Raw genomic sequence first — 15,437 nt, forward strand, 5'->3', positions numbered from 1 at the left:
GGTTGATCATTTAGGAGCATCATCTACAGATTCCGAGCCCATGTAAAAACATATTTTACCCAGTCTTTCACTGCAGAACAGGAAACAGATTAGTCACAAGCATTGTTTTATTTTTTGGAGATTAACACACAAGAAGCAAAATTGACAAGCATCTGCAAATATTAAAAAACATGATACAAATAGATCTAGAAGAACTTTATGCATTGAAAAACATGACTCGTAGAGCAGTGCTCAATTTGAAACATTTCAAAACAAACTAACACATTGCTTCATTTAGTAAACAATCAAAGAAAACATGCACAATTTCTGTAACAAAATGAAATTTATTCATTTAATATTATATGTCTGCAAGACTAATTTATACTCAAACAACATTTATATAAAAGGCTGAAAATTTTTGGATTTGCCTATATAAACAGCAAAAATATATGCTTAACATATAGTGTTTTCTGTTTATTTCAAAAGTGATCAAAGGCATCACTTGATCTCAGAAAATTTCAATCTTACTGTAGATACAGAAGTTAAATTTAACAGTACTATATACTTCTGCTTATGAGCCTCAATTTTTGGAACTTTTTATAAAGCTAAATTATGGGGTTCAGCTTATACACAGATCTGCTTATCTCGCCAAAAACATAGGTAATTTTCCATTAGCCGGACGCAAGCAATAAATTACCGAATACCAGCAGTTTAGATTTCTTAAGTTTTTAGAAAAAATTAATTTTAAATGGAATGAATTATTCATTTTGAGAAGATGAACTGTTTTATTTTCAAAACTGTTCACACTACCGGTTTGTTGTGTCATCAAATCCTTGAATGTACAGTCAAAAGTCGTTAATTTGGACACCCATAATCCGGAATGATATATAATCAGGACTCAAAGCTACAAACTTTCTGCGCATGCGTCATTGACGCTGTTGATGCATGCGCTTAAGACATTAACGGCTGCGAATATGCTTGTGCGTGTGCGCAAAATCGTTTAGGAATGCACGTTTAATGTATAATGGACGGTATAAGCTAAGCTAAAATTATCTAATTCAGTTAACGTTGCAGATTGCGTTGTTCCTTAATCTTCGAATTGGATTCGGCATATTATTTTTTTCAGACTGTTACAGCAATTTTATAAAAGTAAGCTTGAACTTTCGATTATGTCAAATAGAATTTCTGATATATATTTACTAATATGTAAAGGATCTACAAAGCGAAAGTATGCTTTGAAGTCTATTAAACAAAAAGTGGAATTGCTGCAAAAAATGGATAAAGGCACATCCTTTGTTTACCTAAACTTTGTTTATCTTTAACACCGCAGCACCCAATGAATTGGAAGTTGATCTGTCAGCACTATCCTTATCTTCAGGGCAGATGTTTTTATTTTATTTGGCTTATAATTTCTTATTAAATGTAGTATTTCATCTTGATGTACTCCGTCTTTGATATGATTAAAATCAAATTCCTCGTCATTATAATTCGCTTCCGATAGCAAAGAAGTAACAGAGGTTATTGAAAACGAAAAAATTTTGATTGACAAATTAATCGCTATTCTCGACACAGCAATTATAGGACTTGAACAGCGGAACTTTGTAACTGAACAAGAAATTATGTCTGTTTATAGAATTAAAGAGAATGTATTATCACATAAAAAACGAAGCAACTTAAACAACTTACATTGAAAGAAATGTTTAATAAAATAATCAAATAAATATTAAGCTTTTTTTTTTTTTTTTGTAAATTTTGATACCCTTTAGATCATAATTGTTCTTTATTTCATAAATTACGGTTTCATATTTTTAATTTTATAATTCTTTATGCCATCTTACCAGATTTAAGACGATGATCTATAATCCGGAATCGCCCGAAGTCCCGACGAGTCCGGATTAACGATTTTTGACTGTAAAATAAAAAACCGCAATCTGGTGAAATTTGTGTCTGGCTAATGGAAAACAACTATGTACTACCTTTTTGAAATCTCTACTAACAAAAGACATTTTTTTCTTCATTCTCAATTTCCTTTTTTAGTTTAGAGAAATGCCATGAAGCCATTTTTTTACTGTTATTAGAACTAACAGCAAACATGATCATCTGTAGTTTCAAACTTGTCATATAAGAAATTCGGCTAATCTTTGGAATATGGTAACAGGTAGTTTGGCGACATTTTGTAAGGCGATAAAGGTTACTAGCTAGGATTTTAGCAGTATACATGGATAAAGTCAAGTGTGTGCACAATGCCATTTTTGTGCAATTCTGAAATGTTTTTTTAAGTGAAAATAGGTCGACGTGTACATGGATGATACCGTGTATGTGCAATTCTTAAAAATGCAGCAAGCAGTGGGCAATTCTGCACTTTCTCCCAATTTCACACCTAATCTTCGTCATGATTAAGCACTTTTGTTCCATAAAAGTTCTAGCATAAGCGTAATTCGGCTAGCAGATTGTGGGAAAAAAATGTTGAGTTAAAAAAAAAAAAAAAATGCCTTTACTTCGTGAAAACAAAATGGCATCCAAAACAAAACTAGCATGTTGCTGTAGCAGGGTTGGTCGCCAAATTTTCGCCAAAAAATCACAAAGTTACCATAATCCGAAGATTAACCAGAAATTCTTCTCTTGCTCATCCTTCGGACAAAATGAAAAATAACACAGATACTACAAACTGAATATAAATAAGACAACAAATGAATGAGAAAAATGTCCTAGCTTCAAATAAGGTTATCAAAGTTAAAAACTTAAATCGTCATTAGCATTTTACTTTACAGTGACTGGATTAGATAATATTCCATCCCTTTTACCTGCTCAACAGTATTTGTGCCCTCATTACGACACATTTGAACATTACACGATTTTATTTTTTTTAACTTTGAACTTTGGTTAAATTTTTAAAGAAAAAATGCACTCAGCTTATACACACATTGCTTTATATTCAGAAATATTCAGCACATCTTAAAATTTGACTAACATTAGATTTATCACATTGTTAATTTCTGCAATTGATAAAAGGTGGCCAAAAATGTATGGTTAGAGATTTGTGTGTAATGATATAGCTTGCAATCTACCACTTTTAGTTATCTCAGACGGAGCTACTAAAAATGCTTGTACAGACGTACCAGACACACCGGCCACAATTTGTTTGCGGAATGTTGTGCATATGTTATGTAGGATCTTAACTCTCTGTGTTACGGCCGGAAAATTCCGCATAGAAGGCTGCCTTTTATATCATTACATATGAATATTTTTGCAAGTTTTTAATGTATCTGATTTCGGTTTGGATGTATATTGGGAGAAAAGGAATCAACATACAAACTGAAAGAGTCACTTTTTATTCAAAATCAAGAAAATACCACTTATTCATGACATTTTGAGGAACTTTGAAATTTCAGGGCTAAACTCAACGCTCAGAGGGTTAAAATCCTCCAGTATAATTCATCAATCCTACAGGATGGTACTAACAGTTCTAAAAGAAATTATTAAAATAACAGCCAATTTCAGTGCTGCCATTTAAAAAAAGATAAAAAAGTGGCAGATTGCATACATCATTACTGATTAGTGATGTACCATCAATGGACTAGATAGACTAGGCTTGTCCCATAACATTTTAGGTAATAAAATTGCAATTATAATGTATTCAAGATATTTGTATGAAGTTTTCCTTTCTTATGCATTTTATATGGGAAAAAATTGTTTTAAAAAACACATGCTTTCAAAAAGAAAATTTTCTTCTGATAAGTACCAATATAAAAGACACTTAAGGTTTGTTGCTGTGTATCTGAATGTATATATCTTTCTTTGGTAATTTTAGAGGTATGTTCGATTCAGCTGAGAATGAAATAATAAATTCACTGATATGAAGCTGGCATTTTTTATCAAAGTTTTATAATAAAAAGGCCAATGCCACGTAAAATACTTATGTATTACCGACTGCTGGCGGAAATTTCGGCAATTGCCAGTTATTACTGTGAAATTCTAAAGGAAATTTATCCTCCATAACTGGCACTAAATTGTGCTACTTGGATGGTCGATGAGATAATACGTTAAATACCCCATATAATTTTCACTGTTTACATGAACTGAGTTTCAGAATAAATTGATTCAATTGTTTAATTATTTCTGACAAGTCTGCATTCTTTCCACAGGAAAGTTTTGATGGTCTCCCAAGAATTTCATTCTGGGTTTAATCCTAGTATCCGGTGTACATGGGATTTGGCTACTTTTGGCGACTTTATGATGAGCAGTAAAAATGAGACATATACAATGAGTAGTAAACGGGTCATTCAAAGAATATATATAGTTATATATAGTATATATTATGTATATACACACATAGTGTACAGTATATAGACATTCTTTGGATCATTTTTGGTGTTGGCAATAATTTTCAAAATAGCGCCAAGGCTGCACTGTATACTAGGATTTTACCCTGAAGTGTGTCCATGCTTTGAATTATATTTTATATTAAAAACTTATAATATTTAACAAATTCAGCAAGTGTACTTTTCTTAGTCAAAAAATGTTAAGACTTTCTAACTGCATATGCTGTTTTGAAGCAGTGGTGATAATAAAATATACATATAACTGTATTTTATTAAATGCTTCTAGGAAAGGATTTTTTAAATATTGGTTTAATACATCATAATGCCAAAATTTTACATACATTATGTGCTATTATTACATAATTACTGTATTTTACTTATCATACAAGATTTTATTTCCAATCTTATTAGTATCTCTTGTGACAGGATATTTCCCTCTTTTCCAGCAATCAGAATACACTACTCATTCTTTAATTTTTGGAAAATATACTACTTGAAATTCTAATTATAAATTTATTCTTTACTGCTTAAAAGTAGAATTTTATTTTAAAAACGACATTTCATAATTTTAGCCCCCCGCAATTAGTATTATTTTTGGAAACTAAAAGCATGCAATTTCTAAGCGGCAAAAAGCATATTTCTGCGGGATACTATGTATACTTTCAGTTCTTTATTTTTTTTAATTTAATGTGGAAAGTTTTTTCTTCATTATTTCATTCAAAAAATGAGATAGTTTTGATCTACCAGTCTGCAGGATAGTTCTTAACTCCAAAAATAAATTTCTAAAAAAAAGTCTAAAATTATTAATCGAAGTTGATAATACGTTTTAAACTATACTATGCTGACGTGATATATTTTATGATTAGTAGTTGAAAAACACTTTAGCTTTTGAAAATACATCCAATTTTTCGTGCATGTAAAAACCTGACAACACACTTAAAACATGTTAGAAGTGCAAGATGAAGTTCACTTCCTCGAAAATTTATTCTCAATAACAGTTTCTTACCAGTTTGATATTCCACGTGGCTAATGGCAAGTGACGTCCATTGCATGTGCCTTTCTTTATCAGCTAAATCATCAACTAATTCCATTTTATATAAAGTATTGCTCATATTTTTCTACGCATGGTTTCAATTCTTGGATCAGAAGCATGTATTACATATAGTTTCTGAAGCAAAGAATTTCGTTCATCTTTTAAAACTGAAACTCCATGCAACTAGTCTTTCTTCTAACACGTACGTAAAACAAAATTTAATTTAATATTACAAAAGTTTTCTAGTAACACCTCGCGCACTTCTCCGACACCCACCAGATTAGACTGATGCGTTGCCGATGTTGTTCTGTTTTGTTTCTGTTTCTTGTTTTTCGTCTTCTCCTAGTGAGTGTTTTAAAAACTACTCTTCAAAACAGGGCAAGTTGCCTTACTGCATGAAGCTTAAATATTAGTATAATTCAAATGAAAATATTATTTTTAAAATACGTATTAGGTATTAATTGAGCAGCAGTTGATATATATTTAAAAGCAATGAAGGAAAGCTTTGAATGTCAGTGTCGAATATTTGGAGGCTGTGCAGTGTTAACTGAGCGGCAAATTCGAATGTAGGTCAAAAATTAAAACAAAATGTGTGCCACTGCAAGTAATTCAGCGCATTTTGGTCTGGTGCAGAGCAATGTCTAATAAAATCTTCCATCCGGCTCTTCTAAAATGTTGTGATTGCTCCAGTCAGAATCGAATTGAGACTTTTAGAGCCTCTAAGCACTTGAAAAGCTCTGGGGGCCCACCATAAATCTTTTTATACTTTTTTTTTTTTTCAATGTTTCTCTCTCGGTCTTGATTAAGCTCCACAATACACTCCATAATAAAATAAGCATTAGGAAATTGTTGTGGTGTCTTTCCTTGAATTCTTGAGCACATTTTTATGGTGCTACCTTTCTTTGTACATGGTTATTTCTCTTAATGGTTAATCCAGCTATGGCTTCAATTGCATAGACTCTTGTGCCAACCTAATATACACTTTGAAAACCTTTTCATTGAAGATTTACAAAACGCCTTATACATGCAAAATTTGTTCTTGTTCTTTCAGACCGAGCGAAGTACTTTTTATTCCAAATGTCTAATGTTAAAATCTTTTCAAAATCCATTCATTGTTTTCCTATGCCCGAAAGCAAACCAAAACTGAAAGCGCGAAAGTCCATGGGAGTAGCGTCAGGTAATTTTACATTCATTTCATTAAATTAGATATATTTTATTCGTGTTTCTTATCCTTCATTTGCTAAATAAGCGGCAGTAGGCTTAGGCGTGTGACTAGAAGCTCTATTCACATAAAGTTGATATATATTGACGTCTATTGGTTTGCTGATTAAGAATAAAGGTATTACGAATCAATTTTTCAAAGTGAGAACAGAAGTAAAACAAATGATAACGAATTTCTTTTTTTGAAAACAAATTCTAATGCTTCTTTTTTAATCCCGATTCTTTTTTAATCTTTTTTAATTTCCTTTTACTGAAGAAGAAAAAGAAAACCGCAACATGAAGAGCTTAATAGATGACATTTCAATATTACAAACGATGTCGCACAATGTTGTTTCCTGCAAGGCTGCAATTTCTTATTCAAAAATTGGTTCTAAAATATTCCGCTGATAGTACAGTGAATTATTTTTAGCTATATTTGAGACATTTTTGAGTTTTAAAATAACATTGTAACAAAATTCTGCAACTAAGAATATATAGTGAATTTGAGTTTCAGAAAGCAGAGCCTCCTTTTACTCAGTATCACGTGAAGAACATCAGTAAAACAAAAAGACGAAAGTAAAAGTCATGTGGCCGCCATCAGTCGACGAAAAAGGTGAGTGTCTGGTCGAAGGTCCAAATCAGTGAACTGAAGAATCTAGTATAAGTAAAAAATTTTAAGGATGAAGAATGTCAGATGGATATTTGCGCTTTTCTCTCGAAATAGAGAACATCTAAGAGAGTTGATGCAGTTGTTAGGATGAGTGAGAACTGAATATAAGAAATTTCTGGCAAGTTTTTTAATATAATCTTTAATTGTATCTACTTTGAGATCACGGTAGATATACGAATTTGGAATGAACCATGGCGCGTTGATGATCTCTATGAGTGCTTTGTTTTGAAGAACTTGGATGTGTTGAAGGTGAGTTTTGACAGCGTGGCCCCAGACAGGACTAGCATAGAGTAATGCTGGTCGAAGTATAGATTTATATAAGAGGAGTTTATTAGAAACGGACATATGACTTCTTCTGCCAAGAAGTGGGCGTATAGTTGCAAGCGTGATATTGATTTTTTTCACAGTTTCCCTGAGAGGATACTGAAAAGTCAATTTTTGATCAAGAATGACTCCTAGATATTTAATTTCGTCAACCTAATCAATTTCTTAATCAAACAGAAGAGGTCTAGGTGGAGTGAAATTTGTTTGGCCTTTGCAAGAAAATATTGCTTTTTATTTTTCGGTATTAACTGCAGTCCTCCAAAGAGTGAGCCAATTTTTTAGATGATTGAGGTAATGTTCAAGAAGGAGCTGGACATCAGTAACAGTAGAAGCTTGGGTCATCAGCGAAATGATCAGCGAAAAGAGCAATGGTAATTTGTGGGTCCTTAGGAACATCGTAAATGTTATATAAATAGGGAGAAAGTACAGATATAAATAAGAAAGTACAGATATAAAAAAGAAAGTACAGATATAAATAAGAAAGTACAGATAATAGGGAGAAAGTACAAACTTTAGGCACTCCAGCGAAAATTTTTCTCGTGGAAGAAACAGAACTGCCAATTTTCACTGCAAAGATTCTGTCTTGGAGATAGGAAGCAATAAGTCTAATACAATGATCGGGAAAGTTTATAATTTGTATATAAGTCCCCGGTGCGATACCCTATCAAAAGCTTTCGCAATATCAAGGAAAATAGCTCCGGTAAGGAACTCACAATTGAAACCCTCAATAATATAGTTGATGACACGAAGCAGCTGGTGATTAGTACTGTGAAGATGACGGGAGCCAAACTGTTCTTCTGGAATGTAGGAGCTTTGTGGAATAATTTAATTAAGATGACAAAGAATAACTTTTTCAGCTATTTTAGAAAGTTGACTGAGAAGGCTGATCGGGCGGTAGTTCTGGGGAAACGTTGAATTTTGATGCGGTTTTGGGAAGACGACAATGATGGCATGTTTTCATATATTAGGAAAGTAAGAAAATTTGATGATAGAGTTGATTATCTTAGTAAGACAAATGATGGCATTTATAGGATGATATTTCAACGCTTTTGTAGAAATACTATCAACACCAGGAGCTTTTCTTTTTCTGGGTTTAAAGGAGCTAATATAATCGGCAACCAGCTTAGGCATGGCAAGGAATGTAAAGTTCAAAGGACCTGGGATTTTTTGGAAGGTATTAACAGTATCATTAACTTTGGAGATATGATTGTTGTCGTAGGGGGTAGTATTGGGAGTAAACGTTTCTTCTAGTACATCTGTAAAGGTGTTAGCTTTATCTTCATTGAATAAATCATTCCGTTGGTACCATGAAGTGGCGGAATTTGCTTGAAGGGTTTCTTAAATTTCTTTGCAATGTCAAAAAGAGAACTATCTTCAGTTGCGAGAGAGTTGAGGAAGTTTCGCCAGCATTGCGTCTTGAAGTTACTTATGTCCTCACATTGAAGAGCGTTCAGTTGAGTTTTTAGCCTCGGGTATCTTGTATTTTGCAGTTTTTCCTAATGCGATTTTTGCATTTAATATTTTGTCTTATGCTGGCTGGAAGAGGAAGAAAAGAATGGGAATTGATAAATTTATTGGTTGAAAAATTGATAGCATGTTGAATAAAGGTGGTAAACTTCTTGATTTCAGACTCAATATCGTCTTCATTGGTAATTTTGGGATTTCCAGGAATGGTATCTGAAGTGATTTTTGAGAACTTTTTCCAGTTTGTAACGCCAAAACTCTTGCCCAGTGAAGGTAACTATTTATGCTGATTTCAAGAAGAATGTGATTATGGTCAGATGAGAGAGCTGGAACAACAGAAATCTGGCAATTATAGTCGAGGTTGTTAGATAGAAAAAAGTCAATAATAGAAGAACTATTATAGCCGTAATGCGTAGGTTCATCAGAGGCATGAATGGTATAACTTTTATTTTGAATCATGCAAAAAATTTCTCGTCCTTTTCTATTGCTGGCTCCTTGGTTCCAGCATTGATGCTTAGCGTTAAAATCTCCTCCAATTAAAGCAGGAGAGTTAAAATCCAGTAGCTGTTCAATTTCAGAAATGATTGGACTATTATTAGAAGATATATAGATATTAGAGATAATGAATTTTTTGTGCTCAATTTGAATTTCTACAGTATTGCTTTCAAAAGAGGTAGAAAATTTTTGTTTTGGATGCTCCTTTTAACAAAAGTTATAATTCCGCCTCCGCGTCCGGTTGCTCGACTCGTAAGGTAAATAGAATAATTTGCGTAAAGCACTTTTAGCGCAGATTGCAAATGTGTTTCCTGTATAAGAATTACATCAGGTTCTAGTTCCCGGTCGAAAAGTTATTTGTACTAATCTCAACTTTTGAAGGCATTCTTAGTGGAATTGCCTTTTAGTATGTTAATTAAATTTTGTATATACAGTGTAAATATAGTTTTCTTGAAGGTTTATCTGAACTTTTGATTTTTCCAATTTTTCGATGCATAAATTATGTGTGTACTTGGTGTTTTGTATTTTCTATAAGCATGATTTTTTATTTTGTAAAGTTACGTTTTTTCTATTACTTTCACCTTGTGCCCTTTTGATTTTCCCCACCTTAACAAGTTCCTATTGCCGGCTTTAATCAACACCTCCTAGAACTAACTCAAGGCCACGGCGCGCAGTTCGTGACGTCACTGCAGTAGGGATACTTTCGTCCTCGCCAACTTTAAGGGCGCCTTCTTAAATGTCCATTTGACAGGCTTATAATTAAACTGAAATTTTTATATTTAATTCTCATCGTTTATAAATCTGGAAAATACCTTGCATTCATTAGAATGTGAAGAACCGAGATTTTTATTTTTAGAATGTTTTCGATACGAATAACTAGAATTTTTAATTCCATTAAAAGTTATTACTGATTTTACCAAATTTAATCGCTGAGTAACTCTTGTTAACGAAAGAAACTTCACACTTAATGAATCGGAATTTTATTTGTACGCAATAATTAAACAGAAAGACAATTTAAGACATGAAGGCAGGATATAGATCCTAAAAAATTGAGATAAATTCTAACTGATTTAAATTATGAAGCTATTTTACCTGGAATCATGTAGAAAACATAAAATCATTAGTTGAAAACAAATATAATTAATCAGAGATGTTTATTGGTCAAGAGTCGTATTAATTATACTTACAACAATTTATGCCTTGACTAATAAACATCTTTGATAAGTATAAGTAATATATCTTATTTTTAACATATGTTGCCGAATAATAATAAATACTCACGTTTGAAAAAAATAACGCTAAGCTTGCAACGATTTAAATAAGTTTTCATAATTATTTGAGACATTAGGTGCACAGAGAGAATTAAATATTATTTTGCATTTTAAATGGCAAATATCAAACCTCTGATAGAGGTCTGATATAGATATAAATAGCTAACCTCTGATCTTTACAGGAAAATTTTATAACATGGTTTAGCAGTATTATGTGGAAGGCAAATGTAACAAATCCTAAACTGGGATATTGAACACAACAAAGGAAAAACACAATTATCATTGCATTATTACTGCCGAATAAAATGACTAAAATATAATGCCCTTAGGATGCACTAAATTATACATTACAATTCAAAATAATATATACAATTCGAAATTGTAATTCGAGGACTACCTATCGACATGGACACCCCCACAAATTAGTGAAATTTTAAGAGACCTAGGATATACAGTTCACAATGTAGTACAAATGACACGCCAACCCATGCCCCTTTTTCAAGCATAACTTCTTCCTACATCCAACATTGACACAATTTATAACATCACACATTTCTCACTATTCGCAGTTCAACTCCAAAAATACATAAACAAAAATCTCATCCCATAGTGCCACAACTGCCAAAAATGGCATCACTCCCGAAAATTATTTTGTAGCATCACGCTGCGTTAAATGCGCAGAACACAAAACTTCACTCTGCCTCAAAAAAGGTTTTTTTAGAAAACGCAATCTGTGTAAATTGTAATAATTCTCATCCCGCGTCTTATCGTGGTTGTTTAAAATTCCACAAACCTAAAACAACTAATGCAAATCAACCCAAAAATCATATTCTGAAGCAATTCTAAATAAACCACAAGAAACCAAAATTTCAGAAGCCAGAAATTAACTTAAATCAGTCTAACCCTATCGCCAGCACATCCAAACCTAATCATACTCAAAAATTTCCAAACAACTCTCCGTCAGCCTTCCTAGAATTTTTCAACGCAATTAAAGAACTTGAATCAATTTTCGGCATTCAACCTTCCAAATTAACACTACTTATCAACCAAAAACTAAATGAGTTAAGAAATGCAAATACAATTATGGAAAAATATATATATATGTAGAATTTGACTTAATTCACAGCATGAGAGCACGAAGTAATATTTAAATGGTTTATTTAATAGGAAGAAATAAAAGTAATTAAGAAAAGTATATAAAGATGAAGTTAACGGTATGCAGGATTAACATAATGATGCAAAGGCATAACATCGAAAGCACAATCTAAGTTCATAAACTCTTGAAGACGTGTGAGCCGTCTGCTCACGTCTGCCCTCCACTCTCGACCAGGTCTCAGCGCTGTCTGGGATGATTCTTACTGCGCTGGGTGATGCTATACTGATGACGTCATAATCCTGGTATTCTAATTCAGCATTGGACGTTGATGACTCCCACAGCTTCGGCCAGCCTGAAGAGGCATCGTCCTCGATGTCTGTTGAATGGACATCACCATCATGTACCTGCAAAGATAATAATAAAAAAAAAGAGTATCAGGTCCTTAGGTTTTGAGCTGATACACACATCAAATCAATTTGACCATGGCTTCATATGGTCAGCCGCAGTAGATGTCAAATTTGGTCCTTCATGGCATCCTACTTTCTCGACTTTCATATCTGTCATTTGATCGAACAGCTATGATTTTATACGGTCCATGAAACTTAGGTCGTAGTTTCAAACCAGTCCCATATTGAGTTCTCTGAATGGCTACCAAGTCACCAATCTTGTATAGTTTCGGTTTCTTACGTTTCTTGTTGAATTGTTTACGATTCTCTTCTTGAATCCTCAAAATGTTGTTTTTCGCATCTTCTCTCATTTCATCACGTTGTTGCATCAGTTGTTTTAGATACTCTTCATTCAATATCTCACTAATTCTCAAATCTTCTTTATTCTTCATTTTCGTGCCTATGAGAAGCTCAAACAGTGAATATTTCGTACTTCTCGTAGTTGTACTGTTGATTATTCTCTGAACATCTGGAACATACTTAAACCATTTCGTTGAATCTTCATGTGATAATTTTGACAAAACAGGAATCAAAATTCTATGAATTCGCTCAATTTGTCCGTTACCTCTTGGAATACCGGTAGTAATTTTGACATGTTCTATACCTTCTTCAGTACAATAAGCTAAAAATTCTTTCGATGTAAAGGCACTACCTCGATCTGAAATCATTCTGGCTGGATTTCCAAATACAGTCTGTTGTTGCTTCAATTCTTAAATAACTTCTTGCGTAGTTGGTGATTTCACTGGATAGAACCAAGTAAATTTCGTAAAAGCGTCGACAACAGTTAGAATGTGTTGTATCTCTTGTTCGTTGATGGAAGAGGTCCAATAAAGTCGATATGATACGTACTCAAGGGAACGTTTTCTTTCGGTACAGGATGAAGAAATCCTTCTGCTTTTCCTTGCTTCTTGTTGTACAGTATACATTCTATACAGTTAGCAATTACCTTTTCAACTTTACATTTCAGTCTGGGAATATAGAATTCTTGCTCTACAGCATTCACAGTTTTATCTACAGAAAAGTGACCTTTTTTATGTACCTTCTGTATGATTTCATTCTGTAGGGATTCTGGCACTACTAGAAGATCTTTACCATTTTCAAATTTGTACAAAATATCATTTCTCACGAAGAATCCATTTTTTTCTCCCTTCTCAACTAAATTCTTTATCAATTTCACATGTTCATCTTCATTCTGTTGTTGTGCTAACCGAATCTTCTCAGTTACATCGGATGTGTATGATGTTAAAATTAGAGCATTTCTACTTAGAGCATCAGCATGTTTCATTTGGCTTCCTGAACGATGTACAATTTCGTAATCGAATTCTTCAATAAACATTGCCCATCTTGCAATTTTAGGAGTTAAATCTTTCTTATCTAAAGTTTTCTGAAAAGCACTACAATCAGTTACAATTTTGAATTTAGCCCCTAACAAATAGTTTCGAAATTTCTTCAGAGCTTCTATTACTGCAAGGGCTTCTAATTCGTAACTACAGAGTTTCTCTTGCTGCGGTGAAGTCTTCTTACTCATATACTGGATTGGGTGATAATTACCATCATCAGACAATTGGAGTAATACCGCACCAAAGCCTTGACTACTAGCATCAGTATGAAGTTCTAATGGATATCCTTGCCTAAATATGTGTAGAACAGGTGCCTGAGAGAGAATTTCTTTTAATCTGCAAAACGCTTCATGTTGTTCGGAATCGAACTTAAAACCAATACGTTTTCTAAGCAAGTCACTAAGAGGTTTAGCTATTTTAGCATACTGAGGAATGAATTTACGAAAATATCCCGTTAGTCCTAAAAAGCTTTGTAGTTGTTTACAGTTACGCGGTTGTGGAAAGTTTCGAACAGCAACAGTTTTGGAAGGCGATGGTCGAATAGTTCCGTTTTCAATTACATGTCCCAAAAATTCAATTTTACGTTTTAAGAATTGGCACTTTTTGAAATTTATTTGTAATCCATACTCCGAAGCAGTTTTGAATACTCTTTCTAATTTGTCTAAACACTCAACTTCATCATTAGCCGGTATAACTATATCATCCATATAAATAATTAGTACACCTTCATTTAACAAGTCACGAAATACTGAATAAATATACCTTTGAAAAACATTTGGACTAATACATAAACCAAAAGGAGCTTTAAGAAATTCGTAGATACCATTATGTGTTACAAATGCGGTATACTTGGTGCAATTTTCATCTATGTCTACATGGAAAAAGCCAGTTTTCAAATCTAGTGTCGTGAAGACCTTTGACTGTTCTAGACGATCTAGTACTTCCGAAATTAAAGGCAGTGGAAATTTGTCTTTAATAATCTTCTTATTTAATTTCCGCTAGTCTATACATAAACGTTTCGAATTATTACGCTTGTTACACAAAACAATAGGCGCCGAATAATTAGAATTGCTAGGCTTTATTATGCCCTCTTTCAACCATTCCTTAATTTGATCGTCAACAAATTTTTGTTCCGCAAAAGACATGTATCTTCTATTTTGACAGACAGGAATATCATCGCATAAATTTATTTGCATCTTGAAGTCAGATTGTCTATTTTTCCGAGGCTGGTACGAATTAATTAAATTACACAGTCTTTCTTTATGTTCTACATTCGAAATATGCGATAAATGAATCTCGTTGACAGAAATAGCATTCACCAGATGTGAAAGGTAATTAAACGTCGCGCTACTTCCGCTTTCGGGACTTTTGTTTACATTAACAGAGACGCCAGACGATTGCGAAGGATCATAAACATTCTTCAATGAGATAGCAATATTCAAATTTCCCATAACGCAACGAACGTTAGAATTTCGATATGACTCAGCAGTTATCAGGTTTACATTACTTTTATTCCGATGAGAAATTATTTGAAGGCCATTCTCGGTAAAAGAGAAGTTAAACTGACTCAATACATCCAAACCTAATACAATTTGATTACATAATGACTTAACAACATAAATTTTCGTACGCAGTGAAAAACTATCAATTGAAATATCAGAAATGAAAAAGCCGATGGGGTACGTTTGCTTTGATTCAATTCCGTTTAAAGTGATATCGCTACAATTTAAATTAGGAGAACCAATCTGCTTGTGTAACTCTACGCTGCATATCGTTACATCTGAACCAGTGTCAACT

General features: G+C 33.1%; 1 protein-coding gene across 2 annotated transcripts in view; it reads right to left on the reverse strand.

The window, feature by feature from the left end:
* LOC118196396 (dolichyldiphosphatase 1-like) overlaps nt 1-5,653 on the reverse strand; it is a 30,580-nt gene extending 24,927 nt beyond the window's left edge. The window contains exon 1 of one of the 2 annotated variants that reach the window (XM_035367846.2): nt 5,308-5,653. In XM_035367846.2, the coding sequence (XP_035223737.1) occupies nt 5,308-5,413 (106 nt within the window). In that variant the 5' untranslated portion in view covers nt 5,414-5,653. The remainder of the gene's footprint in view (nt 1-5,307) is intronic. The other variant, XM_035367845.2, reaches the window with a different exon arrangement.
* Between the last annotated feature and the right edge of the window lie 9,784 nt (nt 5,654-15,437).

This window comes from Stegodyphus dumicola, chromosome 12 (genome assembly GCF_044657685.1).
Source record: "Stegodyphus dumicola isolate Sdum_Otavi_A_Nest chromosome 12, ASM4465768v1".
Classification (NCBI taxonomy): domain Eukaryota; kingdom Metazoa; phylum Arthropoda; class Arachnida; order Araneae; family Eresidae; genus Stegodyphus; species Stegodyphus dumicola.